General features: G+C 45.9%; 1 protein-coding gene across 5 annotated transcripts in view; it reads left to right on the top strand.

Moving 5' to 3' along the window:
• ZNF3 (zinc finger protein 3) overlaps positions 1 to 25970 on the top strand; it is a 60350-nt gene that overhangs the window by 8498 nt on the left and 25882 nt on the right. Inside the window, exons 2-6 of one of the 5 annotated variants that reach the window (XM_054507687.2) lie at positions 1495 to 2010; positions 2256 to 2409; positions 4380 to 4471; positions 4751 to 4877; positions 7079 to 7897. In XM_054507687.2, the coding sequence (XP_054363662.1) occupies positions 1585 to 2010; positions 2256 to 2409; positions 4380 to 4471; positions 4751 to 4877; positions 7079 to 7897 (1618 nt within the window). In that variant the 5' untranslated portion in view covers positions 1495 to 1584. Of the gene's footprint in view, positions 1 to 1494; positions 2011 to 2255; positions 2410 to 4379; positions 4472 to 4750; positions 4878 to 7078; positions 7898 to 15421; positions 16975 to 21753; positions 23098 to 23129; positions 23264 to 23285; positions 23885 to 25970 lie in introns of those variants that run through there. The other 4 variants (XM_064593266.1, XM_064593267.1, XM_054507684.2 and 1 more) reach the window with 4 other exon arrangements.

Below are 25970 nucleotides of genomic sequence, written 5' to 3'. Positions count from 1 at the left end.
AATAATCCACTATTCCACATACCTCGTCTCAGATAAACTGGGAAATATCACAATACCTAAAATTGCGCAAGTGAAATGAGGGCACTTTGGCAGCTCTGTGTGGGGGAGGGAGGCTCCCACTTTTTCCTTGGGACACACTCGGTGACATGGGACAGTTCGGCATTGAACCAAGGGAGAGTGTTGGTGTCAGTCGCAACACGCCATCTGTAAAGTGGCACTAGCGGGGGCGCCTGGGTGGCTCAGTCGTTACGCGTCTGCCTTCGGCTCGGGTCATGATCCCGGGGTCCTGGGATCGAGCCCCGCATCGGGCTCCCTGCTCAGCGGGAAGCCTGCTTCTCCCTCTCCCACTCCCCCTGCTTGTGTTCCCTCTCTCGCTGTCTCTCTCAAAAAAAAAAAAAAAAAAAAAGGGCACCAGCGGTTGTGCCTCCTTGCTAGGGCCGTTGTGGGAGGAAATGAGATGATGCGTGTACTGCTTGAAGCTTGGTGCCTGGCACCCTGCTGACACTCGGCTCTCGCTGGGCTGAGTGCCGTAAAAGCCTGGTGTCATAACCTGCCGCCCCTGGAGGTGAGGTGTTTGGACTCAGGCAGACACCCCGAGGGTGGAATTGGCCTATTGGAGGTTTCTCTCTGAAAAAAAAATTTTTTTTTTTAAGATTTTATTTATCTGAGAGAGAGACAGCACAGGCGAGGGGAGAGGCAGGCAGAGGGACAGGGACAAGCAGACTCCCTGCTGAGCTGGGAGCCCAACACGGCTCGATCCCAAAACCCTGAGATCATGACCTGAGCCTAAGTCAGATGCTTAACCGACTGAGCCACCCAGGTGCCCCTTTAAGATTTTATTTTTAATAACTTTTTTTTTTTTTTATTGAGAGAGAGAGAGAGCATGAGAGAGAGGAGGGTCAGAGAGAGAAGCAGACCCCCTGCTGAGCAGGGAGCCCGATGTGGGACTCGATCCCGGAACTCCAGGATCATGACCTGAGCCGAAGGCAGTCGCTTAACCAACTGAGCCACCCAGGCGCCCCTTTAATAACTTTTTTTTAAAGATTTTATTTATTTATTTGTCAGAGCGAGAGCGAGCACAAGCAGGGGGAGCGACAGGCAGAGGGAGAGGCAGACTCCCTGCTGAGCAGGGAGCCCTATGTGGGACTCGATCCCAGGATCCTGGGATCATGATCTGAGCCGAAGGCAGATGCTCAACTGACTGAGCCACGCAGGCGCCCTAAGATTTTATTTTTAAGTAATCTCTACACCCGATGTGGAGCTCGAACTCACAACCCCAAGATCAAGAGTGTCACTTGCTCTACCGACCAAAGGCAGCCAGGAACCCCTCTGCAAACCTTAATATATAAAGTGACAGTGAAAACAGCGTGCCTCTGGAGGCTTTTTCTTTTGCTCTTCAGAGGTGTTTTCAGTGCTTCGATGTGCAGCCTTGTGTGAAGTGCTAATACAAGTCACTTTTCATAAAGGCACTAATAATTCTGTTTACTGTGTCAGGAACAGCACCGAAACATTTCAGCAAACATCTCCTAAGCCAGGAAGAAGAGCCCAGACCCTATTTGGATCAAGTCCGCCCCCTGAGCCTGAATGATGACTGCAGAGTCCAGGGAAGCCACAGGTCTGTCCCCACAGGCTGCCCAGGAGAAGGATGGGATCGTAATAGTGAAGGTAGAAGAGGAAGATGAAGAAGACCATATGTGGGGGCAGGATTCCAGCCTGCAGGAGACGCCTCCTCCCGACCCAGAGATTTTCCGCCAACGGTTCAGGCACTTCTGTTACCAGAACACGTTTGGACCTCGAGAGGCTCTGAGTCGACTGAAAGAACTTTGTCATCAGTGGCTACGACCGGAGATCAACACCAAGGAGCAGATCCTGGAGCTGCTGGTGCTGGAGCAGTTCCTTTCCATCCTGCCTAAGGAGCTCCAGGTCTGGCTGCAGGAATACCGTCCCGATAGTGGGGAGGAGGCCGTGACCCTTCTGGAAGATTTAGAGCTTGATCTATCAGGACAGCAGGTAAGAAGAGGTGAAACCGATTGTGTGTAAGCAGTGCATGGGTTTTAAGCCTGGAACAAAGAGCAAGTTACAATTTAAAGTGGGCTGTAGTTGTCCTTGTGGTTACTCTTTATGCTCTGCTTGGGTACTGAAAGGTGTGCTGGCCTCCTTCTCCTGCATCCACTGGTCTGCTTACCATCTTTTTGTTTGTTTAAATTCCCATTTAAAAAGTGATTTACCCACAAGCCCACCCTGTTTGTCCTCAGGTCCCAGGTCAAGTTCACGGACCTGAAATGCTCGCAAGGGGGATGGTGCCTCTGGATCCAGTGCAGGAGTCCTCGAGCTTTGACCTTCATCATGAGGCCACCCAGTCCCATTTTAAGCATTCATCTCGGAAACCTCGCCTCTTACAGTCACGCAGTAAGAACTTAGCAAGGTTTCATGTGGGGAAAAGCAAACTATTCGGGATGGGGGTGCCCTCTCTGTGTTGCTGAGGGCCTGTAATTTTTTTAAAAAAGCATGCTTGTCTTTTTATCATTACACATTATTGTCATTATTACTAAATATTGGGGGAAATCTAACTTAGAGAGCAGCCTAAGGAGTTAATGTTACTGAGAAGGTAAATGAAATGTACATCATGAACTTGGATGGACATTACATTATTCTTGGAATTTTTAGCATTTTGAACGTCCAGCAGATTTTTTTTTTTTTTTTTTTTTACAAGAAATTGCTGGGAAGAGGTTATATATTTACCAGCCTGGGTTTTGAAACACTCTGGTCCAATCTCATAAGTTACCTTGAAAAGGATCATTTTTAAAATTCATTTAATTTAAAATGTATAAAAATGTCATATAACCTCTTTTTCTAGCTTTCAGAAATTTCAAACAGTGGGAAAAGGATGGAAGAAAATACTTTGTTTTTGTTTGAGGAATAGGAGAAATGTCATTTCAGGGTTATACATAAAAATCAGTTTAAATTTTTTTTTCCTTTGAGGAAAATATTAACTATGTCTTTATTCAATTTAAAAATCAAAGTAGGTGCATAGAATATCAGTAAAAACAAGACCATATTAAAAGTCCTGTTGTTCAGTAAGCATTGCTAAAGGTACGTTCCTTAACCAGTGTGTTCATTTGTGCTGACATTTAAGGCAGGAATATTAGAGCTTCAGAAAACATTCTCTTCTGTGCATTCTGGAGGAATCTAAATCAGTGCGTTGTGCTGACTGATCCACCACTGACCATCCAGTCCCAGTCATGTCCTGTACAGGGCTTGTGAGGTCTCTCCACACTCCACAGGGGGGAATCAACATTGAGGAGAATATTTGTAGTTTTCAGTGCTCGATTAGCACCTCCTGGCACCAGAATAGCAGGTTTAGAGCCCCTGGCACATACATTTGATACTTAGTAAATAGTTCTTCAGGGAATTCAGCCATATGCATTTATCCTTAATTCCCTCCCAGCACTACTCCTCTTCCAGAGTCTTTCCTAATTCTCGGAAGGTTAAGATGCTAGATGCTAGATACTCGGTCTTTCTGCACATTTTGCTTTAGCTTGTTTTATAACTCTGTGGTCTGAAATAGTTACAAGGTTTAGTAATTCAGTTTCAGATTCATTTCTCTTATGTCTTTGCAGCTCAGTAACATTCTCTGTTTATCCAGTAACATTACCAAATCTAATACTACTTGGCAAGGGAAGATCTTAATTTTGTGGTTTAAAAATTTGTATAGTTGTTGTTACACACTGCAGTTTGTGTGATCGTCTGATAGACTGTCTTGTATCAGATCAGGGTCGACCCACACTTCTGCGTACTAGTGTCTCATCGACATTTGAACCACGCATATGTTTAATCAAAAAACTGTGGCTAAGTGAGGGAGAAAAGTAGGAGGACCAAAAATGGCCAGAAAAGACCACCTTTGTGCCCTGTGTTTCAAGATATTACTACTAAAGATTGTTAATGCTCGTGTTATATTTTCTGCAACTGAGTGAGGTTGTGATGCTCTGGTACTGTTCCTTGGACTGGAGAAAATTAAATTGTGAGCCCAACTTGAATCATGAACCAGAAGTTACCCACTTCTGTAGGTAAGGAAGAATAGGAAGCCAGGTTGTAATTCTGGCTCTGCCATTCTTAGCCGTGTGACATTAGGCAAGTCATTTACTTTCTCGGTGTTTGGTTTCCCCCTCTTTAAACTAAAGGGTTTGGATCAGGTGATTTTAAGGACCCTTTTGTGACTTGGAAAAGCAGAGGTCATATTTTTTCTTCGTTAGAGTCTCTGTAGTTGAACACTGAACATCAAACATGCTTGGGCAGGAAAGAGAGTGCCCCGGGCCCTTCTTGGAGGGGAGGACCAGAGCAGAGCTGGTCTTACTCACAGCTCCTTTCTCCTCCCTCAGCTCTCCCTGCCACCCATGTTCCTGCCCCTCATCACGAGGGGAGTCCCAGAGACCAGGCGATGGCATCTGCACTATTCACGGCAGATTCCCAGGTGAGCGGTGGGCCCCTCTGCCTTCCTGAGACCCTCGTGTCCGCCTTTCTTTCTGGAGCTCTTTTAGCTCTCTCCACCCCGGACACAGTCTTGATGCCCCTTCCCACAGACTAGCCCCACTCCCACCCTCCCCATCCACCAGAGCCTGGCATGATCCCCTTTTCTTTCCCAGCATCCTGCAGGCTTGCAGTCAACTCTGTCCCTGACTCCCAAGTTTGGGTGATGGGATTGTCCCTGAGCTGTGGGAGAACTGAGTGTGGGGATCTCATATTATTTCAGGCAATGGTGAAGATCGAGGACATGGCCGTGTCCCTCATCCTGGAGGAATGGGGATGTCAGAACCTGGCTCGGAGGAATCTCAATAGGGACAACAGGCAGGAGAATTATGGGAACGTGTTTTCCCAGGGTAAGACTGATGCAGGATTATTGTCTAAGATTGTTTTGCGTCTTTTTTTTGTTAGTTGCGGGATCTCTGATGTGTTCAGTTGAGAGTTGACAAGGATTGAGAGACTGCTGAGCCCCTTTTCTTCAGGCCAGATAGAGAAGGAGCACGTTTGTGTTCATTTAAACCCCAAAGCCTGATACCGTGATTCCCTGATTCCAAGTGGATTTTTTTACTTTTAGGTAGTTTTTGCTGTTTGAAATCAGAAATACTCTTATGTTCTGAGTTCTCGCCTCTTCTACCACTCTGATAGCTAGGATTTGTCTCCAGTCCCCATCGGTTGTAATGTAGGTGCCTCTGTCGAGGGGATAGAATCTGTATTTCCTATTATAGAGGTCCGGGTGAGACCTGATCATCATCAGTCTAATCCTAACCTAGGACCACATTCCTGGACTTAACAGGCATCCTTCCATGGGCTTGCTTTCTTCTTCCATCCTGTGAGCGCTGCTCCACAACAGCTTTGTGTAATTACTCATGACTTGTGCCTGTGACCTCCCTTACGATCAGGACTCCCCGTTTCCAAACCTAACGGTAATCTTGTACAGACAGTTCTGCTCCTGGACACGTAGTAAGAACAAAAACAAGCTCTCAGAGGCATCAACCAGATAAGACAAGGTGACCCGGTTGACAAACATTCCCATTTGTCCCCTTCCCTCAATCCCTGGAAGACAGTACTGCAAAGCAGCTCTCTAATAAGTTGTGTCATGGGATGTCCACAGAGAGATTTCTGCCTACGAGGACAGAGGGAGGGTGAGTGAAGGGAACTGAAGACACAGAGTTACTAAAGAAGCCTCAGGTTTTGTTTTGAACCATAGACCTAACCAGGTGGTAGTTTCTTGGTACTTTGGACCAGATTCTGAACATTAAGCCAAAGAACTGATCTGTGTTTCTTAGCTGGGTATTACCTACCCCGTGATAACTTCAAAAAGCAAACAGTAGTTGGAGACAGTCTGGGAATTATCCCAATAACCAAGGACCTTGGCTTGGAATTCAAAAGAAGTGGACCGATTTCCTCTTCTTACGGTTGGTTCGGTATTTACGGCGATTTCATCACTAAAGTCAGGGCTTAGATACTAATCAGGTTTCCGTGGTTGCATCCGGGAGCCTCTTTGGGATAGTGCAGACCCACTTGGAAAGGGCTCTTAAAGCCAACTAAATAAAGAATAGTAGAGTTGCGATAACTTGGGTTTTTTCTTAGATAAATCTAGACAAGTATAAAACGTGCATGTTCATTGAACAATTTTCACTCTCAATTTAAAAATAATGACACACAGACTCTAGCAGACTACAATAAAGATGTATTCCAATGTTTTAATGTGCTGGTTGCCAAAAGACAGGATCAGCTTCGCGTTTGTAAGATTTTGGTTTTTTACATCGTCTCCTTCAGGGGCCATATCCAGAATTGTTCTCAGTTTCTTTTCTGTTCTCAGGTACTCTCAGTGGTCTGTCAGTGAAGGTTTTTAGTCACGTTTACTAATGCCCCAATCAACTTCCTCACTCTCCACTCTGATAATTGAGCACTGTCAACTATGCTGCTCTCGCTGGAGGAGGGAGACTCCTGTGTCTGAAGACCCAAGTGACCTGCCAAGTCGAGAGCTCCTGTGTTGTCCGCTAACCGTGGCCTTGTTAAAAATCTCCCAGAATCGGAGTATTCGCTTTTCCTTTATTAACTATATATATGCCTTCCTTTGTGGGCTAGTACCGCTTACCGTTTCTAGGAGGGACCTGTCCATTCTCTTTGTTCAAACTCCTACTTAATATTAGAAGCAGAACATGATTTTTTTTAACATATATTCCTTCATATTAATAATTGGGTAACCAAATCCTAGAACTGTGAATTGTGACCTCTTACGTTCCTTCTTTCCTCCTCCCTTCCTTCCCTAACTGGTTCTGCTCCCTCTGCTCTTCACTCCCCCACCCCCATGTGCGCTCCCATCCTCTCCCTGCGCTCCCTCTGCTCTCCTCCCACTCAGGCCGCCCTCTCCTTCCCCAACTCTACTCCATGTTGTCCCGATTCTTTCCCCCTGCTTTTCTTATATTTTATCCCCGGTTAATACTGTGAGGTCATTTTGCAGGCATGTAGAAGCTTCCAGGAAAACAGTGTCAGTTGATTAACCCACATATTCAAAAGAAAATGGTGCCATTTATATTTTCTGTTGTGTCAGGTTGTGAAAACAGGAATGAGAATGAGGAGTCAGCCTCAAAGGCTGAAATCGCAGAAGACTCAGCGTCACGTGGGGAGACAACAGGAAGATTCCAGAAAGATTTTGGAGAAAAACGTGAACAGCAGGGCAGAACAGTAGAAAGGCAGCAGAGAAACCCTGAGGAAAAAACAGGAAGAGAAAAAAGAGATTCGGGGCCAGCTACAGTCAAGGAAAAAAAACCCACCACGGGAGAGAGAGGTCCAAGGGAGAAGGGTAAAGGTTTGGGAAGAAGCTTCAGTCTGAGTTCAAACTTTAACGCCTCTGAAGAAGCTCCAACGGGAGCAAAGTCCCACAGATGTGATGAATGTGGGAAATGCTTCACGAGGAGTTCAAGCCTTATTCGCCATAAAATAATCCACACTGGAGAAAAGCCCTATGAATGTAGTGAGTGTGGGAAAGCCTTCAGTCTTAACTCAAACCTGGTCCTGCATCAGAGAATCCACACAGGAGAGAAACCTCATGAATGTAACGAGTGTGGCAAAGCCTTCAGTCACAGTTCAAATCTCATTCTCCATCAGCGGATCCACTCTGGAGAGAAACCCTATGAATGTAACGAGTGTGGGAAGGCCTTCAGCCAGAGCTCAGACCTTACTAAACATCAGAGGATCCACACAGGGGAGAAACCCTATGAATGTAGTGAATGCGGAAAAGCTTTCAACCGAAACTCGTACCTTATTTTGCATCGGAGGATTCACACCCGAGAAAAGCCCTATAAGTGCACTAAGTGCGGCAAGGCCTTCACCCGGAGCTCGACCCTCACTCTGCATCACAGGATCCACACCAGGGAGCGAGCCTCCGAGTACAGCCCCGCCTCCCTCGATGCGTTTGGCGCATTCCTGAAAAGCTGTGTGTAAAGTGAGAATTCGTCAACAAGCCATTTCCCCCTTTTGTTTCCAGAATTACTTCAGAGATGTGTGCCCACAGAGGGGAAGAAAAGGCGGCCTCAACAGATTAAAAGGAAAAAAAAAATCACACGTCAGGATCCTTGTAGTTCCATCAGCAGTGTTCCGCCTTTGCATCATCTGTGGGCATGTAATCCTTCCATACGGCCCCTGCAGGGAAAAGCTAGTCCTATGGAGAATCCACACGATATTTCCATACAAGATAAAAGCACACATACAGTCAAATGTCAAGCTTTTCAGTAATGAGGATACCTTTAAGGCGCTCTCAGACTCAGCAACCACAACATAGAATTGAAAGATCAAGATTGGCTCCGTGAAGGCAATACTGGGGTTTTAAAGCTGCTTGCTGCAAACAAGCCCTACTTGGCCAACATCTTGCTCTACCTTATTTCTCAAAAACAAGAAACCGTTAAAACAAACTGCATTGCGACATGCTGCTCAAACTAGTTATATATACGATAAGTTATATACGATCACTGGTAGCCTGCCAAAGCTATAGAAATCTAGGACTGTGCTGATCGGTATCAAACCAAAGATTTCTAGCTCTTCCTGAAAGAGGGTATGTGCACCAGTCTACAGTTCCAAAGGATTCCAACAAATGTAGATGGTTCTATCCTCATCGCTGAGATAAATTCTACTGAAATGGCAACAATGATTCAAAACCCTTCTCTCCCTTCTCGAAATCCCAAAAGCACTATTGCACTCCAAAATGCATTTCTCCACAAGTTAGCACTTGATTGATTGTAGACTGTCTTTTAATCCTACGTTGTTTCGTGTATGAAAGTTTTCATCATGCCCCCTCCCCAAAGAGATGCTTCGAACATCAAGGGATCGCTCTGTATCCCGACAGCACTGGATACAGTGCTGAACACGGAAGAGGTACTCGTAGTACTTGACTTCTACCAGGACTTCTACGCTTACGGTGAAGTCTGTGTGAATCAGGAGTACCTGAAGTAGGGTCGCCTGGCCCAGCTTTGGAAGAGGACCTTCGGAGTCCGAGCATGCTACAGCTCCAGGGTCTGATGTTCCTTTTATCCTGAGTATAAAAGAAAGCCGCTGGGTAGCTGCCTGCATAAACTTTTCTAAACACAGATCTGTGAGTAAATAACCACGGAATGCCAGAAACAACTCTCGTCATCATCTTCAGAAAAATAGGAACTTTTACTAAGGCCGTATCTTAACATCTTTCTGGGGCAAAAGATCTTAGCCAGAATTCTCTTCAGTCAGCTGATGAACAGCATGATCATTTAGGCACTTTCTCAGTCATTTGTGACTGAATAATACAGTGCAGAAGACATGGTTTTTGTTGCTTTTCAGAACAAGGAAAGGTGTAGAGTGCATTTCCCCCCCACACTTTCCAGAATGTTTGCAAAGGCATTTGATACCATCAGCTGGCAATTCCCCAATGTGTGTGTTGCTCTGGGAAGTTCATCGACAAGCTGAGATGTGGTTGGTCGTATGATAGTTGAACTGCATGGAGTCTTTTCTGTTTCTCATCCCTGAAGACTGAGGGGAGGCTAGGAAACTGGTCTTTTCCGTCGTCTGTGCAGGAGGAAGCAATCGGCTGCCTAGAAGCTAGTTATAGATGGTTTTCAGATACACACGCGGGAGAGCCAGGTATCCTGGGCGTCATAGGCAGTCCTCAGGGACTCGGGGAGAAAGGTCTCTGCTCGTGAGAGTGTGCAAATGATGGTGCACAGCCCTGCAGGAACTTAGAAACAGACTAAGAGCAGACCTGAAGACTCTCTGCCTAATGGGAGAACCCCACATAGAGTTTGAGTTTTTCCCTCAAGAAACGACTAAAACTGTCATCCTTCACCAGTTGTTCCCTGACCGACAACTCAAGCCCACCAGACGCCCTGGCTTTATGGGGAACCAGTGAGGTGGGGGCAGCTGTGGCCTCAGTTCCAGACCAAACTAAAATTCTGCGCAGCAGTGATTCTTTGGCCTCTCTTCATAACTGGGACCAACCACCTGGAGCTTCTAAGCAGTTCCATCAGTGTCGCCTGCGGAAACTTCAAGGAAGTCCCCTGGTGACCGGGAGAATTCCACCCATCCAGTTTAAGAACAACAGGAGATGCTCCAGAAGAGTATACCTAATGGCTTTTTATAGTAAATGAAGGCGGAAGAAGTGCTTTTAAGGTTTTCTTCAAAAAGTGAGCCACAGTGGAGGCTTCACACAAACCTGCTGGTGCTCGTCAGCGGAGACTTGCCCCCGGGAAGCCCTGAGAGCACCGAGGCGCTTCAGCCCGGGCCCCAATCAAAGCGCCGACTGTTCTGGAGAGGCAGTGAACTTTGGTTGGTTCCACATGGGCCTTTCTTGGGCCGCAACTACATGCTGCCATCACGCAGTCGTCGTTTGTGTTTTGAAACTTCAGTGCAACCTGCGCCTCGCGTTTCTGTCCTGTGCCAACCATGGGGTAGTCACCGTGGTTGCCTTAGGTCTTCGGCAGACGCAGTCCTTCAAGCAGCCATTTGAAAACGCATTTTCTGAAGAAGCCAGGCTTGGGCTGTTTATTAAAACCATTCACGTCATGTCCATTTATCAGCTGCCCAGTGCGAAGTGTAACTGGGTCATGGTCAGAAGGGCTTACCACAGCTCATTAGCGTTGGGACGTTCAGAAGTTCTTGACGGGCTTGAAGTACTCCGTAGTTAACCATTAGCATGCTAGTTGACCTAATGGAAGTTTTTGAAGGGTTTTTAAGAAAATACCTTATTAAATAAACCTGCCAGGAAGAGAAGTGAAATCCTTCAGATTGTGGGGAATTTGTTTTTACTCCAGCCTGGCAGACAAAGCTACAGCCTGAGAATATAGATCTCAGAATATGAGGCATCTTGATAGGCTAAGACACTTAGTATTTTATTCAAGGCATAAAAGTGAGACTGTGCTAACTTTGTACAGAGAGTTTGCCGTGTTTGCCGTGTGTGACCATTGACATCTCACATACATCAGAGAATTCATTCCAGAAGGGAACCTCATGAATGCGATACGTATGGCAAAGCCTTCCATCCTATCTCAGCCCTTAGCATCAGAAAGCTTAGCTGTTAATAAACTTTATTAATATTGTACGTGAGGCGAACTTTCATGTATACCACTCGTTGCTTTGGACAGAAAATGAATTCTGTCAGTATGTTCCAATCATGTAATGAATTTCAGAAACACTGCAGAGGAAGCTCGATCTTAACTCCAGAGGATCCACAGAAGAAGAAAAAATGTGGGGAAATGCTAAAAAGAAGGCAAAAACTGTTCATGCTGGGTACTTCTATATATATTTTGTATGACCGCAATGTCAGTGTCCATGTTTTGTACCTCTGACCCGGTTCTACTCTGTATTCCCTGTAAACAGATAATGTACTTTATTTTAATCTATTTGACAGAACACGTCACTCCAAAAGAGCAAAGTTTTGGAGTGAGTAGTGAAGGAGGTGATGTGGGTATAGATAAAAAGTCAGTTTACAGACCTGAGGAGGGGGGAAATGAGAGAAAACCTTCATAATTTAGTGCTTACCAAATCAGGAGAGGAGATTCAGAGATTCCTTAGGAGAGACAGGTTAATAGGGCTCTAGAATGGAATGGTTCCTAGAAACATCTGCAGCTTCCTGGGCGTTTTCTCTTCAAAGCCAGGAAGTGGACCCCTTAGCTGCCAGCTCACCATTCCAGGCAAAGAGAATGGATTCTCTGAGCTTGCGGGGGGGGGGGGGGGGGGGGCCTTCTCCGTGAATTGAGAGCGGGGAGTGCCCTGGGAAGGCCAGTGGACCACTTAACCTGACCAGATTGTGGAAACCATAGTCCCGCTTCCCCCACTAACTAATCTTCATGCTTAGGAAATTTGGGATAGCAAAGCACCAAGATGGGCCCTTTCCTAGAAAATAGACACAGATGCATCTAGTTCCTGGCATGGCAGGAAGTTTTTCTAACAAGGCTGGAGAAGCATTTTGTAGTATTCCCTTTGGCTGTACTCCTGTGTACCTTCCCTGCCCCCCGCTCACTTCCTCGGATTGTTCCTTCCCCATGACTGTTGGAAGGCTTGTGAAGATTTGTAGCTATGAAGGAATTTTTTCCTCCCTTTTACCCTAGAGTTGATCACCTTTCATTCCAGGGTCTGGTCACCCTGAAGTCCTCATCAGAAGCTAGCTAACCAGGTTCATCCTACCATCCTCATGGAAGATTTGGTTACACGAATTGGAGTAACAGTATTAAAACATAGTCAGACGGTGACAGCAATACTTGCCAGAGGAGCCATATTTTTTGTGTGTCCCACTCTGAGCAACTTCTCAGAAATATTTATGAGGGGGCTGGGTTCCCCATTTGGGAAACCATGAAGGTCTGCAGGTTGCAAAGTGAAACGTAGAATCAGAGAAGAGAAAATTAAATGGTATAAATAGATCTTTTCGTAGAAGTTAGAGTAGATTTTTATTTCAACTACTACTGGAGAATTCAATAAGAAGCATTATTTGAAAAGTTTTCCTAACATAGGTTTAGGTTTTGTTTTTAGAATGGACACACTACTGTACATTTAAAAGCAGTTACTTATTTTGCTACTCAAATTAATTTTTTATTCTATCTGAAGATGAACTTATCTGTTTTACTTTTCAAAGCTTTGTAAAGCAAACTTGAAGTTATAGGGAGGCTAAGCCATCTCCAATTCTGCAGGTCACACAAAAGTTGGAGAAACACTTTGGACATCTCATTTGACAGAGTGTCCTAACATGAGAACATAGTTTTCATATTGTCCGGTCTGTTTAACAGTGGATACCACAAACCTCATGTTTTTCTCTTTATCCTAAAACAGTGGAAGGTGAGGAGAGGCATTAGGTTGACTTCTAAGCAATGTTATTTTAACAGTAAGAAAAAAAAAAGTCTTTAAGATTTCTGCCCTCCATTTACTTAAAGAATCATGGCTCAGTTAAGAGTTACACAGTAGTCAGCAAAGCTAATTGGTCTTAAAGTCAAACTTTCTCCCTTCCACAAGCACTCATTAAGCAGTGAGGCTAAGTGTTTTAAGATACTAAGAAGAAAAAATGAGACCTGTGAGTGAAAGGTGGTGTTAAAACTCGGATTTCATTCCAGTTTCAGATTTGGGTTTTAAGTTCCTTGGGTCCAGGGAAGGGACTAGGCAGCTGCAGTCGCCCCAACTCAGGTGCGTTGGACAGTGCTCGCTTGCCTTTCCCCTCACCTCAACCTCTAAACAGTTTAGGTAAGGTTTCTTTCTGCCCTAGCAAGGACAAAGCATGTTAGGCTTAGAGCTGCTTCTGCTAGTAGCCGGACTTCTTCCGTGAGAACAAATAGATGGGGGGGGGGGGGGGGGGAGGGCAACAGACGGTGATTGTGCCGGAAAATCTTGGTCTAAAAATAATGTGAGTTTAAGGTTAAGGGGGGGCGTTGTAAGCAAAATCAGCGATTATTTTAAAAAGAACATACGTATTTTTATTAACTTGTAGTTAAATATAGATTATTACAACCAGGTCAACATCATAAGCCTAAATCTATATAGAGAGCTAACTCAGGCATTGTCTTGTTTTTCTGTAGACTGGATAAGACAAACCTTTCCTGTTTTTGTCAGTCCCTAGTTTCTTAGTTTAGAATAAATTAGACCAAAAGAAGAAACTTGTCTTTGTATACCCGCAGAATTAAGTTATTGCTGTTGAAACCTGGCCTTTCATTTCACTAGTCTTAGAAGAGTCCAGATGCTTGGTAGATGTTCAGTAAGTGATTTTTAAACTGAATTTGTTCATTTAGAATCCTCATTAACCTTTCTAGGAAGACTTCTTTGAATAAATAATGGAATCTTAGAGGAAAAGTGGTTTGTTTTTTAAAAAGCTAGGGAACTCCTCTATTGAAAATAGTTTGAAAACTTGATGGAGGACTAAAGTTTCCATCATGAGAAATGGCAGCAAAGTACCACTGAATGCATTTATAGTCAGTGGTCCATTTTGGGAGGCCGGTGGTATCTGACAAATGTTAGAGCAGATGGGGAAGGAAATTATGGGGAATTGTAATAAATATCTCTTTATGTCGTTTCTCTTCTGGGTCATGGTAAAACAATAAATTATCACCTCTAGGTCGCAAGGTTGGCATTTGTTTTTTCTCACTCTTGGTTGCATAAATGCACACATTTCAGATGAGGCAAAAAAGCATAATTCTAAAGGTAAAAACTGGAACCGCGACCCGCAGGCCCTCCTTCACGGGAGCTTCGAGTTCTAGGTAGCTTCTCGGAAGGAGGAGAACCAGATAAAAAATCATGGAGTAAAGTAGCTTTCAGTGATTCCTCCAAACACGATTTTCTCAAAAGGTGGAACCATTAAAGTACAACCTTTGACCGATTTATAAAACTCAGAAAAAACTAAACATCCTAATGGTCAGCATGTGATCTGGTAGTTCAGACCTTCACACTGTGACCTCTCACCCGATAACCTGGTTTTGCTATTGCATAATAATAGTGAAACACACTCCATTCGATTTTTTTTTGGTCTCATTTAAATAATTCATTTATTCACCCTTTTTAGAGACCAGAATCAAGGCACAAAGTGTTCTATCTGCTTTGGTTTCAGGGTCCTTACGGAATACTGACTCCTGCCCTGCTTGCTTTCCAGGGCAACAGTGGAATAAGCAATTTTTTTTAAAGAAGTAAGTAAAAGGTGGCACATGTCGGGGGGTAATGTATTTTTCTGCATTGATCTTCACAATGAAATCCCAGCTCAAGGGAAGTTCACCTTTCCTGGGCCACTGGCCTGGCCTGGGCCGCCCAGAGAGCAGAACCTAAGGTGAGGGCTTGTGTGCCGGTGATTACTTTAGGAAGTGATTCCAGAGAACCAAAGTGAGGGACAGGGTAAGCAGAAATGGGGAGGAATCCAGTACATTCTTGAACCTGGTCACTGCTGTGGAGGATGGGCCCTGTGGCAGATTCCAGCCCTGAGCTGCTAAAATCAGCCTTGGGCACAGAGAGGACTAGAACCTTACAGCAGCCCGAAGGGCACACAAGAGTCAAGGGTCAGGGTTCCTTCCAGGAGCTTCCCGCCTCAACTTTTCACTCTGTGCAGTCCCCGTCAAACCTGGTGGCTGCCTGCCCTGCCTCCATTCCTGAGCCTTTGTCACAGCAGCCCGAGGGAAACATGCAGACGTGCCCACCTATCTTCTACCCTTAACCGTCCTGGATAATCCTGTTCACTGCCTGCTTTTAGGTTCCCAGTGCAGGTGTTTCCTGCTCTCCAAACCCCTATGCTGGTCACGGCTTCACGTCACTCTCAGCAGATGCTGGCACCTCAGCGTTCCTTCCCAGGGGCCTGAGGCCACTGGGACGCGCTTCACTGTCTGGTCCTTCCTGCTCCCTGGAGCCCCTGGCCTTGCTCTCTGGTGCCTCCATGCTCCTCCTCACCCCGCAGCACCTGTTCTGCGTTTAAATAAGCACCTGCCTGTAGCTTTAAGGAGCAAGACAATCTTTTGTCTGATTTCGTCCTCTCCTTTTGGCTGCCAAATTCCTCTACCAAGTGGACCGTGACCACTTCTCATCTCTGCCGCCGATCCCCCTCTTAAAGCTCCTGGAATTCAGCTCTTCCCCAAGCACTTAAATCGCACCGCAAAAAGATCACTGGTGTTCTTAACAGCATTTTCTCTTGTCTTCGTTCTCCCTTTTCTAGAATGTTTGGCCATTTCCTTGAAACTCTTGTCAGTGGCTTGTATTAGGCTGACCTTCAGCCCCTCTCTCTCCTTCACTCAGGAATAATAACCAAGAGTTTTCTCTAATCCACACATCAGCTTTGCAAAGACAGTTGCCTGGTTTTACAAGTGCAGAAACAGGCCCAGGAAGTGAAGCGGCTCACCAAATAAATGGCAGAGCTGGATTTTAGTGTTTGTTTTAAGTTTACTTACTCATTTTTAAGTAATCTCTACACCCAGCGCGGGGCTTGAATTCACAACCCCGAGATCAGGAGTCGCATGCTCCACTGACTGAGTCAGCCGGGCGCCCCTAGAGCTGGATTTTCAAACCAAGTGTGTGACTCAAGCAACCAGGTTCTCTCCACTACTTCATTGTCCCTTGTTCTCCTTTATGAGCTCAATTCTCCCTTTGTGAGTCACGCGATCCCACAACTACATTTATGGAGCAGCCTAAGTGCAATGGTTAACCGTCCACAGGCATCTAGTGGAGCTGCTGATCCCCTTTCCTCAGCTGATGCGCATCCCTTTGCAATCCCAAATCCTCCAAGGAGCCAGATTACCTCTGGAATAATGGAAATTACTATACAGGCTTAAGGGGCCTTGCTTGTCCCAAACTACCCGTGTGCCTCTGCAAGTGGTCACCACTGCTGCCAAGTCTAAAGCATGGCCTCCACACCGGATTCTTGAGCCTAGGAGGTGGTAGTCTCACTCTACCCTACCTGGATTATCTTTATCATTTGCCCTACATTTGGTTCCGGATTCCACGTTTTAAAAGAGAAGCGGTCCAAGTGCAGGATAACAAAAGCAAAACCACCTCATATGTCCAGTAAAGGGTTTTCCTTGATGAGAAAACTCACTGGGAACTTGGTCTTTGCCCTCAAATATCTAAAGAGGGTTGCGAGAGGGATTCAGTTTGTTCTGCATGAGTCCCAAGACATAGAAACAAAAATCCTTTTCAGCAAACATTATTGTCAGGCCACGTACTAGGAATAAGAAAAAGAAAGCGATACAGCAACAAGTAAGGCAGATAAGCGAAGCAGTTCTGCCTCGCTACTACCAGGACTCAGACAAATTAGAAAAAGGCACCCCTTCCTCGAGACACACACTCGGCTGCCTTCTGTTGGCAAGTTGTGATAACCATACAGATCATTGATCACTCCCTGATAAGAAGGTGAATGGTGGCCCTTGGGGTGGTGCTGGGCACCAGCTGCACAACCAGGAGTGGGCTTTGTGGAAGCCACGGGCAGAAGAAAGAAGCTTGTTGAGGAGCCAGCCAGAGCTGCATCAGTTCATTCAGGTACGGCTGGGGGACCTCGGGGGGCCTGCGCAGGAAGGGATTTTGCATGGGGGAGGGCTGGGCCAGATGCCCTTTGTGATCCCCTTCTGTTCTGAGAGTATGCGAATTTTTCTGGGTTCTTCCAGAAACCAGGGGAACAACTTGCAACCTGCTCTTGTAAAAGTCTTGGCAGGAAACTTTACCCTCTCTCTCTTTTTTTTAAAGATTTATTTATTTGAGAGTGCACAGGCTCGAGGTGGGGGAGGGGCAGAGGGAATGGGGGAGAGAATCTCAAGCACACTCCCTGCTGAGCATGACCCCGTCTAGGGGTCTAGGGGCTCGAGGTGGGGCTCAATCTCACCAACCTAAGATCATGACGTGAGCTGAAGTCAAGAGTCAGATGCTTAACCGACCAAGCCACCCAGGCACCCCTACCCTCTCTTAATAAGGAGAAGGCAGGTGGTTCTCTCCAGAAAGGGCAGAATTGGAAAAAAGGATCTGTGATAGGTGGAGCCACATCTATCCCTGGGGAAGGAGGCATGGGGGGTAACATTAAACCAGGGAGGAGATCAGAAATAATATTGTAGCCAAGAATGTTGAAGATTACAAATCTCTTACTGTTGGTATAGTCAGTTACAGAGCTAGTTCACTTTCATGTGATCCAAATGCTTTAAAGTTGTCAGAGAAGGTGGGGCACCTGGCTGGCTCAGTCAGTAGAGCATGCAACTATTGATCTCAGGGTTGTGAGTTTGAGCCACACACTGGGTATAGAGATTTCTTAAAGTTGTCAGAAAAGGTAATGTTTTGCCCATTTTCCAGATAATCAAATTACAGATCTAAACTCCCAAGGCTCAATAGCCACGGGGCTCCAGCTCTAAGCTTCGGGTTGTCTTAACTACATCACTCTGCTTGTATTCTCTTTTCCTCTCATTTTCTTTCTTTCTTTGTAATATTTTATTTATTTATTTTTTAAAAAGATTTTATTTATTTATTTATTTGAGAGAGAGAGACTGAGAGAGAGAGCACATGAGAGGGAGGAGGGTCAGAGGGAGAAGCAGACTCCCCGCTGAGCAGGGAGCCTGATGTGGGACTCGATCCCGGGACTCCAGGATCATGACCTGAGCCGAAGGCAGTCGCTTAACCAACTGAGCCACCCAGGCGCCCCTGTAATATTTTATTTTTTTAAGTAATCTCTACACCCAACGTGGGGCTCGACCTCAAAATCCCAAGATTAGGCATTGCATGCTCTTCCAACTGAGCCAGCCAGGCACCCCTGCTTTCGTTTTCTTTAGCTGAATGAATGTCTTTGCAGCTCCCCAACATGCTATATACATGCGGACTCCTTCTGGAAAATAAAAAGGCAAGTTTTCACAGTTGTATTGCGTGAGAAGTTTGTCCAGCCCTGTTCTAGGAGAAATCAAGGTATGATCACCCTCTACTGGCCAAGCATAGTGACAGCAACAAAAATAAGCAAGGCGAGAATGAGCAAGCAAGGTCTAGAAAGCCACCATTTGAGGGAGAAACATGACCACCATGCTGCTGGAAGGGGAAGGAGGAAGCCAGAGCCTACAGTAACCACTGGTAGCTTTTCCCTTCCAGATTTCTGCCACAAAGGAGAGGTCAACGCTTTTTCTCTTTCAAGACAAAAGACAACTGAGCAGCGTAGAGAAAGAGAGATGGGAGAGTGTGGAGGTCATTTAGGAACTGTGGACCCTCCAAGGGCCCTCGGTCAGTTCAAACATTTCACAGTCCAAGATTCAGTGTATGTGCCGCCGACGCGAGCACTTACAGTCCAAGATTCAGAAGCAACCTTCAGATAAGATCATGGAACTGTGTAGGTGATCGCTGGGACATGAGAGTGTTCAAGTATTTCGAAGGGCTGACAAGAACGACTGCATTTTGTGAGAGAAAAGGACTAAGCAAGACCAGGGTCACTGAGTTGAAATTATAGGAATGCAGATTTTGGCTTTAATTTATTACTGTTGTTTTTTTTTTTTTAAGATTTATTTATTTTAGAGACAGAGCCAGTGAGCAAGGGGAGGGGCAGAGGAAGAGAGAGAAACTTTATAGTAGACTCTGTGCTGAGCACAGAGCCGCACAGGGCGGATTTCACAACCCTGAAATCATGACCTGAGGCTAAACCAAGAGTCAGACTCTTAACCGACTGTACCACCCAGGGGTCCCTGTTACTTTTTATTTTTAAGTAATCTCTACACCCAACATGAGGCTCGAACCTACAACTCTGAGATTGAGTTGCATGCTCCTCCCACTGAGCCAGCCAGGTGCCCCAGATTTTTGCTTTAATTTAAAAAACTTACAGCAATGAGAACTCTCTGAAAGGAGGGAACTGTTCTCTAAATTAGTAAGCTCCCTGCCATGTAAATGGTTAGAAGCAGAGGGCTGTCAGAAGGAATGTTTGCATGTTACAAGAGGTTAGACTGTGGTCACGCAAGATGACACATTCAGGCACTGTTTACCGGTCTCCACTCTATTCTCATTGACCACATCTGCAATTATTTGTTTACATATCTGCCAAGAACTGTGTGTATTTTTCATTTTTTCCTTCTGCTTTTATTTATTTAGAGAGAGTGTGAGCGGGGTGGGGGAGAGGGAGAGAGAGAATCTTAAGCATTCTCCACGCTCAGCATGGAGCCTGACGCCTCCACCTCACCACCCTGAGATCATGACCTGAGCTGAAATCAAGATTTGGACGCTCAACCGACTGAGCCACCCAGGCTCCCCCTTTCCTTGTGCTTTTTTTTTTTTTTTTTTAAGATTTTTTATTTATGGGGCGCCTGGGTGGCTCAGTTGGTTAAGCGACTGCCTTCGGCTCAGGTCATGATCCTGGAGTCCCTGGATCGAGTCCCGCATCGGGCTCCCTGCTCGGCAGGGAGTCTGCTTCTCCCTCTGACCCTCCCCCCTCTCGTGTGCTCTCTCTCTCTCATTCTCTCTGTCTGAAATAAATAAATAAATAAAAATCTTAAAAAAAAAAAAAGATTTTTTATTTATGGGGCGCCTGGGTGGCTCAGTCGGTTAAGCGTCTGCCTCCGGCTCAGGTCATGATCCCAGGGTCCTGGGATCAAGTCCCGCATCGGGCTCCCTGCTCTGTGGGGAGCCTGCTTCTCCCTCTCCTCCCCACTTGTGCTCTCTATCTCACTATCTCTGTCTCTCTCAAATAAAATCTAAAAAAAAAATTAAAAAAAATTTTTTTTATTTATTTGACAGAGACACAGGGAGAGAGGGAACACAAGCAGCGGGAGTGGGAGAGGGAGAAGCGGGCTTCCCTCGGAGCAGGGAGCCCGATGCAGGGCTCGATCCCAGGACCCCGGGATCATGACCCGAGCCGAAGGCAGACACTTAACAACTGAGCCACCCAGGTGCCCCTTTCCTTGTGCTTTTAACACAATGCCTGACACATTCTTGGTGTTTGTTGAATGAATTCACTGGAAAAAGTATGAGGTTCTTGGAAATCAAAACTGCTCTGAAGAGGAAATGCAGGTGACTCATCACAGTGAGCCACCAGGCACGGTAGCTGACTTTTCCTTTGCTCTCTTACGGTTGTGCCATGTGGTCATAGTTATATTAATGGAAGAAAATAAATACTCATCCTAAGTTAACTTGCTGTAATATAGGATGATTTGGATGGATAGCATATTGATCTTCCTAATGCTATTTTTAAAAATCTGTTGAGGGGCGCCTGGGTGGCTCAGTTGGTTAAGCGACTGCCTTCGGCTCAGGTCATGATCCTGGAGTCCCTGGATCGAGTCCCGCATCGGGCTCCCTGCTCGGCAGGGAGTCTGCTTCTCCCTCTGACCCTCCTCCCTCTCATGCTCTCTGTCTCTCATTCTCTCTCTCTCAAAAAGAAAAAAAAAAAAATCTGTTGAGATATAGTAAGGACACAGGATGGAATTAGAGAATCTTGATCTATCTCAGGTCCACTACTAACTAGCTCACTAGTGTGCCTTGGATCTGACTTCCCCAGGCATCGGTCGCTTCATCTGAAAACAAGAGCTTAACCAGATCATCCTTAAGGTCTATTTTGGCATTAATATTTTCGAACTCTGGGCTCCTTTGCTTTTTTTAAAGATTTTTAAAATTAATTTATTTGAGAGAGAGCGTGAGCGAGCGCACAAGCAGGGGGAAGGGCAGAGGGAAAAGGAGAGAGAGAATCACAAGCAGACTCCCGGCTGAGTGCAGAGCCCGACACAGGGCTCAATCTCACGACCCTGAGATCATGACCTGAGCCGAAATTAAGAGTCAGACACTTAACCGACTGAGCCACCCAGGCACCCCTCCTTTGCTTTAGAAAGAGCAACAAGCTTGGAGTTGGAAGGATTTCCTTCAAGCCTCAACGTCACAGCTCACTGGTTGCATGGCTAGGCAAAGATCCAAGGCTGGGCCCTGAACATCCGCAAATTCTGCCTTGACCTCTTAAGGAAGCGACTCATATCATGAGGAAGCCCAAGCAGCCATGGGGAGACGCTCACACGGAGGAGCACTGAACCCCAAGGCCCACATCCCAGCTCCTTAGATGACACCACAGGAAGCAGGAGCACTCAGCCAATTCACAGATTTGTGAGATCACATGAGAAATGATTATTGCATTAAGTCACTCAGTTTTGAGGTTTTTAATGGAGCAATAAGGAAGTGAAACCAAGTGCTTAACAGTACCTTGCCCATAGTAAGTGCTCTAAGGAGGTATATGGAGGGAATGGTAACAGTGAAGGAGTGTTGTGAAAGGGTTGGAAGTCAAGGAAAAACTAACAGGGGTATGGGGCAGGCAAGCTGTATGAAGCCCAAAAATGCGCTCTGCAATACTCCTGTCCTCCCCATCCCCAGGGCTCTCCCACCTATCCAAGACAGCACCAGATGATACAGGAAGTGGCTATTTTGAGCAACTTTATTAGGAAGTCATTCCTTACATTGAACTTTTCTAGCGTTTCCATTCATTGGTCTTAGTTCTGAATTCTGGGGTCCTATAAAACACATTTCTTTTGGAAATGACAGCTCTTTACATATTTGAAAACTGTGACTACTTTGTCCCTCATTCTCCCCTCTTTTCCTAACTAAAGTAAGGAAGAATTCTCCAGATTCTCTCCAGTGCAATGGTATGGTGTTCAGACCTCACACCCTCCAATTTGCTCATTTCTGGGCCACCATTGGCTTTTTGGTGCCTCTTAACAGGTGGCAGCCAGAACCCACCCATCTTAGATGTCTGACCATGCATGGGGGGAATGAATGAATGAAACAAGACTGACCATGTGACGACTGTTGGAACTGGCCAGTTGCTACATGGAGGCTCACTGTCATCCTCTCTACGTTTATCTTTGAAAATTAAAAAAAAAAAAAAATTAATGACCCGCCCCCCAAAAAAGGGGGAAATGATACCATGTTTCTATAAAGTCAGGGTGCATTTAGGCAGGGAATTTCATGTGCAGGCATGCTGCTGTCCTTCAGCAAGTGTGCCTTTTGAGGAGGGATCAGGCAAAAGCAAACTCAGTGGGGGCTGGGAGAGGGTGGTGCAGAAAGAAACACTGAGAATCTAGTCTGAAACCTGCAGCTTAGCAGAAGCAGCGGGAGAAAAGGCAGAGACTTCAACAAGCCCCACAGCATCAGGAGCACCTTAGAAGGCAGCCTCTGAGATTTCTGCCCAGAATTCTGTTCAAATTGATGCCACCGTGACTCAAGTCGGACAGTGATCACTCAATCTCTGGCTTCCTGGGCCAAACGTGGGGCTCCGTGTCCATAAACGTGGATCAAGTTCTCACGAAGCGACGGGCCCAGGTCACGGGTGAACAGGGCTCTGAAGTCCACGAGGGGACCCTCTCCCTGGACCGGGACGTCGGGGATGGGGTGGGAGAACGGCCAAAGCCTTCACCCGGGTGGCACTTCCTTGGTTAAAAAAAAGGGAGGTGGGTGGAACTAGGTCCGTGTTCCCGTAGTGGAGCGACTCCGCCTGTCCCCAAAGCGCCTCGACCCCCACGAACCCGAGACACCGAGACGCAGAGACGACTTTCCCAGTTCCTAGAGGGGCCGCTACGGCCCAGTTAGACTCCAGCGGGGGCGCGGCCCTTACGCACTTCCGGCTGCGCCGGCCGCGGGGTGCGTCGAGGTGTACGGGCGCTTCGAGCGGATTCAAATGCGGTGAGTCTCTCGGTTCCTGGTTCGCGTGGCGGGCGAGAGAGCGAGCCTTGGCCGAAAGGGTTCGGGGAGGGAGGAGTAGGTTGAGCAGCTGTGGCCTCTGGAGAACCCTGGCTGACCCGCCCTGGGAGGTCTTCAGGGAGGAGCCCGCGCTTCTACCCAGCCCCAGGTAGCGGAGGCTCTTGCTCACGGGAAAGCCTTTTCCGCCCCGCCCCGGGGGTTTCACAAATGAAACTGCCTCATTCTCGTTCCAGAGCAGTTTTTCTGTGCTCTTCCTGAGCCGAGCCGTCAGTCGGACCCGGGTTGCCTTCCCTTTTTTCCCCTGGCTCTCAACAGGAAGTCCCAACTCAGGGCTAATTGATGAGAACACGCCTGAGGGTCTCGGAGACCTGCTGTGGGAACCGAGCCTCATTAGAAGTCCCGGGTCGCGGGGGATCCAAGAAAGGGAATAGTACCGTTGAGCTTTGTTCAGATAGAAAGCACACACACAACGGGCATCTGCTCGAGTTTGGAAACGCATTTTTATTTTACCATTTATAAATAGGTTGTGGAGGGAAAGGTGATCTGGTGGGTGAGGACCTTGGAAACCTATGTTATTATAAGGAACAGTTGAAGGAACTGTGAAGAAGAGAGATGAGAGGCGAAAAGCAGTTGTTCTCAGGGATTGGAAGGCTGCTATGCAGAAAGTAAATACTGTACAGTGGAATTCTGTGCCTCAGTTACCAAATTTGCCTGCCTACGCGTTTTCGGGTACACAATGAGTGTGTTAAAGACGTTCTAGCATTAGTTGGTAAGTACCAATCAGTTGTTAGAATCTGTGATAATTTGGTTTATTTATGCCTCATCTTGTTCCGTAATGGATTTGGGGCCCTTTTATAAAAGTATACATTTGGGGAAATTGTCATAAAAGAGGGGAAAAGAGGAGCGCCTGGGTGGCTCAGTGGTTAAGCGTCTGCCTTCGGCTCAGGTCATGATCCCAGGGTTCTGGGATTGAGCCCCGCATCGGGCTCCCTGCTCAGCGGGGAGTCTGCTTCTCCCTCTCGCACTACCCCTGCTTGTGCTCTTTCTCTCGCTGTATCTCTGTCAAATAAATAAATAAAATCTTAAAAAAAAAAAAAAAAAAGAGAGGAAAAGAAAGAAAAAAAAAAAAACCCCTGGAAATAGGAACGATTCTCTTCTGGTTATAGTAGACTGTGAACGTATGAGCCTCTTGTGCTAAACATTCTAGGTAGCCTAAAGAAAGTAGTTCACTGTGGTTGAAGACAATGTGACTTAGTAATGAAGCCTCTTGTTTTCTTTTTTTTTAAATTTTTTTTTTTAAGATTTTATTTATTTATTTGACAGAGAGAGAGTACAAACGGGGAGCTGCAGGGAGAGGGAGAGGCAGACTCCCCACTGAGCAGGGAGCCCGACGCAGGGCTCAAACCCAGAACCCCAGGACCACGACCGGAGCCGAAGGCAGACGCTCAACAGGCTGAGCCACCCAGGCGCCCCAAGCCTCTTGTTTTCTATCCACATGCTTTTGATTTTATAAATACTTTGTTAAGAAAGCTTCAGAAGCCTGGGCGCCTGGCTGGCTCAGTCAGTAGAACATGTGACTCTTGATCTCAAGGTCATTAAGTTCAAGCCCCACGTTGGGCATAGAGCTTACAATCAATCAATCATAAATTAAAAAAAAAAGAAGAAGAAAGAAAAATTCAGAAGCCAAGACCTGGAGGGCATCCCTGAGTGAACCTTTAGGCAAACTCAACATGACCAAATGTGAAATAACTGGCTTTCTCGGGAATCAATACAGAGCATTATTGGATTTTTAAAGAAATCTTTGCCAGTCTGATAGATGGAAGCGTTTCATTGTAGCTTTAATTCTCATGTCTTTTATTATAACTAAGGTTAAGTGTCTTTTTGTGTATTTATTATTAAGTTGAGATTTGAACGACAAATAGAAATCTGCCCTGAAAATTGAGCATTAATGGGTCATAGGGAATGAGGAGGGGAGTGATGAGACAGTATGAGGAGGCAGAGACCAGGCTGTGACTTTTGTGTGCCAGAGAAATTAATAAAATGGTTGTCAACAGCTGGGTGTTATGTGCAGATTTGTATGCTAAACCTCTGCTGGTACTAGACTTAAAATGTGTGAAACTTCGATTTTTCAGAGGAGGGAACTTCAGGAGCCAAGGGCAGGCTGCCCCAAGATGGGGCAGTTTACATGAATAGTATTTTGAGTTAAAAGCAATTGAAACCCAGCAGATTCAGGAAAGGCTCTTCACCTTTCCCCTCAAGTGCCTGCCTATACCAGAAAGAGAGCTATCAAGGAGATTCTTCTTTACCTAAAAAACCTGCATAATAGGGCACCTTCTGTTTTGCAAATATCTCCTCTCACCTTCCTGCTAATGATCTTCCTCATCTTAGTATCCTCAGACCCCTCTCCTTAGCTCAGGCTGTTATATAAGCCTCCATGTTGCCAGACTGCCTTTGGAATTTCATGTCTGTTTGGCTCCCTGTACATACCAAGCTAAATTTGATTTTCTCCTGTTGAAATTTTTTTTAAATAAGCTCTATGCTGAATGTGGGGCTCAAACTCACAACCCCGAGATCAAGAGTCACATGCTCTTCTGACTAAGCCAGCCAGGTGCCCCCTATTTTTTTTTTTTTAAATAAAAAATAAATCAATAAACCTCTGCTGCTAGCCTTTGAGCCTCGGAGTTAGAGTTGCCAAACTGGAAAATGGCTTGTGTGATTTCAAAGGAGGACAAGATTGTCATAATGTTGTCAGCTAGTTACAATTGTTTGATAAAAGTAAAAGTAAGCATTGTGTATGTTTGCAGTAGATCTGTTAGAAACTTTTTTTTTTTTTTGGTATTTAGAGTATCAAATAA

This window comes from Mirounga angustirostris, unplaced genomic scaffold (genome assembly GCF_029215605.1).
Source record: "Mirounga angustirostris isolate CCGP_5_RB_7025 unplaced genomic scaffold, mMirAng1.0.hap1 SCAF_5, whole genome shotgun sequence".
NCBI lineage: Eukaryota > Metazoa > Chordata > Mammalia > Carnivora > Phocidae > Mirounga > Mirounga angustirostris.
The sequence above is the reverse complement of the archived record's forward strand: the minus strand, read 5'-3'. Positions and strand labels throughout refer to the sequence as shown.